Source organism: Callorhinchus milii, unplaced genomic scaffold (genome assembly GCF_018977255.1).
Source record: "Callorhinchus milii isolate IMCB2004 unplaced genomic scaffold, IMCB_Cmil_1.0 Scaffold691, whole genome shotgun sequence".
Lineage (NCBI taxonomy): Eukaryota > Metazoa > Chordata > Chondrichthyes > Chimaeriformes > Callorhinchidae > Callorhinchus > Callorhinchus milii.
In genome coordinates, this window is record NW_024705432.1 from 1 (window position 1) to 6875 (window position 6875).

General features: G+C 52.9%; 1 protein-coding gene and 1 long non-coding RNA gene across 2 annotated transcripts; one reads left to right on the forward strand and one right to left on the reverse strand.

Moving 5' to 3' along the window:
* Window positions 1–204: 204 nt before the first annotated feature.
* LOC103172363 (cGMP-dependent 3',5'-cyclic phosphodiesterase-like) lies at window positions 205–4636 on the reverse strand (the record flags this gene model as incomplete). Its single annotated transcript, XM_042346387.1, has 4 exons — window positions 4540–4636; window positions 3730–3841; window positions 3136–3175; window positions 205–268 (listed from the first exon to the last, which is right to left on the reverse strand). Coding segments are annotated over exons 1-4 (299 nt in total), but the record flags the coding sequence as incomplete, so codon positions are not given.
* Window positions 4637–5738: 1102 nt separating this feature from the next.
* On the forward strand, window positions 5739–6875 carry LOC121852289. The gene is made up of 3 exons (XR_006086070.1): window positions 5739–5768; window positions 6412–6480; window positions 6848–6875. It is a non-coding gene; the product is annotated as an uncharacterized LOC121852289 (long non-coding RNA).

Genomic DNA, 6875 nt, shown 5'->3' on the forward strand with positions numbered 1-6875 from the left:
TCTTACTGAAATCAATTTCATTTGCATTTGAAAGAATCCAAACTTTCTGCTTCCACCGTCTCCCTGGAGAGTCTGGTCCATACATTTCCCAATCCATCCCAGTGATTCTTTGGTCACTAATCCATTGTTTCCTAATGTTTGTACGGGGTGGGGGTGGGGGGCGGGAGATGCTGACAGTTAGCCCCCTCTCACTGCGAGACTCACCTCTCTGCGTTGCTGAGATTCCGAGCTTCCTTTATGATAGCTTCCAGCAGAACAGACACGTCATCTGTAACAAAGACATGACAGGGGGCAGGTGAGGAGCCCTGGCGCTGAGAGGGTTAAAGGGCCATCTGACTGAGGTTGTCAAAGTCACGAAGGGTTAACAATAAAACACTCACACTGCGTTAGTCACCACCAACACCACCACCACCAACAACACCAACACCACCACCACCAACACCACCAACATCAACATCAGCACCACCACCAACATCAACATCAGCACCACCACCAACATCAACATCAACACCAGCACCACCACCAACATCAACATCAGCACCACCACCAACATCAACATCAACATCAGCACCACCACCAACAACACCAACACCACCACCACCACCAACATCAACACCAACATCAGCACCACCCACCACCAACATCAACATCAGCACCACCACCACCACCAACCACCAACATCAACATCAGCACCACCACCAACATCAACATCAACACCACCACCAACATCAACATCAGCACCACCACCACCAACAACACCAACACCACCACCACCACCAACATCAACATCAGCACCACCACCAACATCAACATCAGCACCACCACCAACAACACCAACACCACCACCACCACCAACATCAACATCAGCACCACCACCAACATCAACATCAGCACCACCACCAACATCAACATCAGCACCACCACCAACATCAACATCAGCACCACCAACATCAACATCAACATCAGCACCACCACCAACAACACCAACACCACCACCACCACCACCAACATCAACACCAACATCAGCACCACCACCACCAACATCAACATCAGCACCACCACCAACATCAACATCAGCACCACCACCAACATCAACATCAGCACCACCACCAACATCAACATCAGCACCACCACCAACATCAACATCAGCACCACCACCAACAACATCAACATCAGCACCACCACCAACATCAACACCAACATCAGCACCACCACCAACATCAACATCAGCACCACCACCAACAACATCAACATCAGCACCACCACCAACATCAACACCAACATCAGCACCACCACCAACATCAACATCAGCACCACCACCAACAACACCAACACCACCACCACCAACATCAACATCAGCACCACCACCAACAACACCAACACCACCACCACCACCAACATCAACATCAGCACCACCACCACCATCAACATCAGCACCACCACCACCAACACCACCACCACCACCAACATCAACACCAACATCAGCACCACCCACCACCAACATCAACATCAGCACCACCACCAACAACATCAACATCAGCACCACCACCAACATCAACACCAACATCAGCACCACCACCAACATCAACATCAGCACCACCACCACCAACAACAACACCAACATCAACACCAACATCAGCACCACCACCAACATCAACACCAACATCAACACCAACATCAACACCAACATCAACACCAACATCAACACCAACACCACCAACACCACCACCATCAACCAACACCAACACCACCACCAACATCAACACCACCACCATCACCAACACCACCACCAACACCACCACCAACACCAACATCAACATCAACACCACCACCAACACCACCACCAACACCAACATCAACACCAACACCAACACCAACAACACCAACACCACACCACCAACACCAACACCACCAACACCACCACCACCAACACCACCACCACACCAACACCACCACCAACACCACCACCAACACCAACATCAACACCAACACCAACATCAACACCAACACCAACATCAACACCAACATCAACACCAACATCAACACCAACACCAACACCAACACCAACACCAACACCAACACCAACATCAACACCAACATCAACACCAACACCAACACCAACACCAACACCACCACCAACACCAACACCAACAACACCAACATCAAAACCACCAACAACAACACCAACACCACCAACAACATCAACACTACCAATACCACTACCAACACTACCACCAATAACACCAACATCACCAACACCAACATCAACACCACCACCAACACCACCACCAACAACAACAACACCAACACCACCACCACGATCACCACCAACATCACCAACACCACCACCAACACCACCATCACCAACACCACCAACAACAACACCAACACTACCACCACCAACAACACCAACATCAACACCACCACCACCAACACCACCACCAACACCACCACCAAAAACACCAACACCACTAACAACACCAACAACGGCAACACCACCAACAACAGCAACACCACCAACAACAACACTAAAATCAACACCACCACCAACACCACCAACAATAACACCAACACCACCAACAACACTAACAACACCACCAACAACATCACCACCAACACCCAACACCACCAACAACAACACCAACAACACCACCAAAACCACCACCAACAACACCAACAACAACACCAACACCACCAATAACAACACCAACATCAACACCACCACCAACACCACCAACAAAACCAACACCACCAACACCACACCAACACCACCAACACCACCAACACCACCAACACCAAACCACCACCACCAACACCATCACCAACAACACCACCACCAACACCACCAACACCCACAAGGGGCGGTCGAAGAGGAGGGTCTTGAGATGGGTCATGAAGGCAAGGTAGGGAGTGGGGGGTGAGGCAGAGAGGCTGAACACCCGCCCACCAATGGTGGGGCAGGTGAGGTAGGGGACGCGAAGCAGGCCGGAGCCTGCGGAGCAGAGGGAGCGGCCAGGTTGGTAGGGGAATAGGAGGGGGAAGCAGGTCAACAAGTTTTACAGGGACAGAGTGAAGCCCAGGCGATTGGGGGCATCCGAGACGGTGGGGGGGGGCGGGGGGTGGAGGTTTGCTTACCTAAATGTGTGAAGAGGTTTTTGGCCACTTGCAGTAATATCTGTGGAGGAAACACGCGATGGTTAGATTGAGCCTTGCATAGAATGGCCTAGAGCTATGAAACCTGTAGCTGACTGGACTCCTGTGGCTCAGTGGTTAGAGCACTCACCTCACAAGAGAGAGGACCTGGGATCGATTCCCGGGCAGTGAGAAACCTTAGGCAATTTTCCTTACTCCACACACCTCTGTTTACAAGCAGTCAGTAGTAAGTAGGAACCTGGTTGTTAGTCGATTGCTGGGGTAATAATCTCTCCCAAAAATTATAATAATAATTTGGTGACTCAATCCAGGACTGTTTGTGGGACCCTCACTGCTGTGCACAATTAGCTGCCGTGTTTCACCCACAAAATATACAGTCAATTCACTTTTCAGTATATTCTGTGAAGCGCTCTGAGACATGTCGAAGATTTGATAAGGCGCCAGGATTACCATTAAAGCTCAGCCACTGAGGAATCCAAGACAAGAGGACGTGATCTTAACATCAGAGGCAGGAGGGTTAGAGGTGCGAACGGGAGACGTTTCCTCGCACAGACACACGAGGAGAAGACGCCTCACCTGACACTCGAAGTTGAGTTTCTGCTGTTTCTGAAAGGCCAACGTGCTGGTCAGGACTGTGGACGTGTAGGTAAAACAGTGGTGGATCACATGCTCATCTGACTCAGTGTACCTAGAGAGACCACACACACCCATTACACAGCAACGGTGGGATAAGGGCGCGAGAGTCAGGCACACACAGCCTATACACTCAGGCAGGGACTGAAGCCTGAGCAGAGCTGGACACGATAGCTATGGAACTCCCTCCCTCAATCCCTTTGCATTACCCCCTTTTTTCCATGTTCAGGTTGCCCCTGAAGACCTTGGGGGGCGTGGGGGGAGCGATTATACAATATACACAGATCAGACTTACGCGGGTTTTAATAATAATCCTTGCGTTCGATACAGCGCCTTTTCACGTCTTCTAGACGTCTCAAAGCGCTTCACAGCATAGGCTGTAAAGTGAATTGACTGTATATTTTGTGGGTGAAACGCAGCAGCCAATTGCACACAGCAGTGAGGGTCCCACAGACAGCTGTGGGTTGAAGTGGCCAATTCTTTTTTAAAGGAATTTTTACCCCAGAGGAGTGATCCACCAATCTCTTAACAACCAGGTTCCTATTTACTGCCGGTAAACAGAGGCATGTGTGTGTGTGTGTGTGTGTGTGTAGTAAGAAAACATTTTGTCCTGTCCGGGAATCAAACCCAAGACCTCATGTTTGCGAGGCGAGTGCTCTAACCACTGAGCTACAAGACTCCCATCAATCAAATGCAAGGATTATTATTGTTGTTGTTATTGTTGCTCCAGGTGAGGCCTGACCGGTTACTCACTGTTGTCCTCCGCGCTTGTTGAAGGCACAGCCCAGAGCCACAACCGATGAGCTGGATTTGCTGAAGACAGGGACGCACATCATTGAGTACAGGTCAAACCCCACCCGGCTCAGGGCGTGTCGGCCCGGCTCAGGGCGTGTCGGCCCGGCTCAGTGGGTGTCGGCCCGGCTTAGTGCGTGTCGGCCCGGCTCAGTGCGTGTCGGCCCGGCTCAGTGTGTGTCGGCCCGGCTCAGTGCGTGTCGGCCCGGCTCAGTGATTGTCGGTCCGGCTCAGTGCGTGTCGGCCCGGCTCAGCGCGTGTCGGCCCGGCTCAGTGCGTGTCGGCCCGGCTCAGTGCGTGTCGGCCCGGCTCAGTGCGTGTCGGCCCGGCTCAGTGCGTGTCGGCCCGGCTCAGCGCGTGTCGGCTCGGCTCAGCGCGTGTCGGCCCGGCTCAGCGCGTGTCGGCCCGGCTCAGCGCGTGTCGGCCCGGCTCAGTGCGTGTCGGCCCGGCTCAGGGTCAGTCTGGCTCACAGTCACAGACACAGTCTGAGCTGATGCTCCAATGCGGTGCTGGGGGGGGGGGCGGTGGCATTGTGGCGGTGCCGTCCTCCTGATGAGCCGTTACCCCTCACTCCCCGTCTGTCTGTTCGGGGGATGTTAAAGATCCCGCGGCTGTTGGGAAAGAGAAGGGAGTTTCTCTCTCTCTCTCTCTCTCTCTCCCGGTGTCCTGGACAACAATCCCCCAATAACACGTCCCTCGCTCCACAACTGGAGGTTTCTATTCCATCCCTTGCTCCGAACCTCAAAGAACCTACCGGAAAGGTGATCCCCTCCTCCAGTGTGTGGGACGCTCTGTGTGCAATTGGCTGGTGTGTTTCACCCACAATACACAGTCACTACACTTTACAGTGTATTTGTGAAGCACTCTCAATGATGTGATGAGGCGCTGTATCGAATGCAAGGATTATTATTATTATTATTGTACTATGTGCTCTTTACTCACAGTGTGTGCGCTGTGTTCACTGAGCCGGGCTGACAGAGAGAGGGAGGGACAGAGTGGCAAATGGCCAAGTCCGAGTCTAAATAAATCTAAATAAGTCTATGTGCTTCCCCCCCGCCCCCCCGCGCCCCCTTTCCCACCATATTGGCTGAGAGTCACTTTATAATCCTGCAGCCTTTGACACACCCTTTACCCTCTTGTTCTCTCAGGTCATTGGAGACAAGGTGCTGGAGGAGGAGATCGTCTTTCCGGTAGGTTCTTTGAGGTTCGGAGCAAGGGAAGGAATAGAAACCTTCGGCCGTGATCCGAACCAGGCCAAGACTTTAGACATAAGACGTCCTGTGTCCCTGTCCTGTGTCCCTATCCCGTGTCCCTGTCCCATGTCCCTGTCCCATGTCTACGTCCTGTGTTACACTTCCCATCCCCCAGAGGATACAGTTCAAAATCCTCGTCCTCCCCTTCAAAGCCCCCCATGGCCTCTCCCCTCCCTACCTCAGTGACCTGCTAACCCAACATCAACCTGTCCCCTCCCGCCGCTCCGCGGGCTCCAGCCTGCGCCACTTCTCTGCCCGCCTCACCCCACCATCGGTGATTAGGCCTTAAGCCACTCTGCCCCCACCTTCTGGAACTCCTTCCCGGAGCCACTCCGCCTCGCTCGCCTCCTCCCTCCTCTCCTTCAACCCCGTCTCAAAACCTTCCCCTGCAACCGCGCCTTTGATTACCCTCCTACCCCCACCCTCCCCGCCCTCCACCCCTCCTGATCCCAACCCCCAGCTCGGGTCCAAATCCTTGACTGTCCCGCCCAGTGCCCGGGACGTCCTCCCGACATAACAGACTCTGTGTAAACAGCACATGTTGCTGCTGTTGTTGTGACTATCTCTGGTTCTCTTGTAGCTGTCATTCGAACAACTGGAGCGTGGGAATGAGGTCATGCAAACTATCACCCTGAGCAACATCAGCAACGTGAGTCTGGGGCGCGGGGACAAGTGGGGGGCATCCATCCGCAAAAAGCATTTTCTTTTGCTCATCTGGGCGTCTGACACATGCGGAAACCCATCACCGTGCTTAAGAGTTTCCAAACCGAGCTGAGAATTCCCCACATCCCAACAGCACGTGGAAATCCCAGAGAGAGATTGTTGGAATGGAAGTCGGGCCATATTGCGGAGGTGGGGAAGGCAGAGCCGGTCATGGCACGGATGTGGGGTAGAAAGGACAGTTGAGCTTTATCTACCTGTCCGCTCACTCTCACCCTTTCTCTGTCGTGGAGGGTGAAGGTGACTCTGCTGCTCTCACCCTGTGTTGCTCCTCCCTTGACCACCTTGTGTTTCAGATGGAGAAAATGCAATTGAACAGTTTCC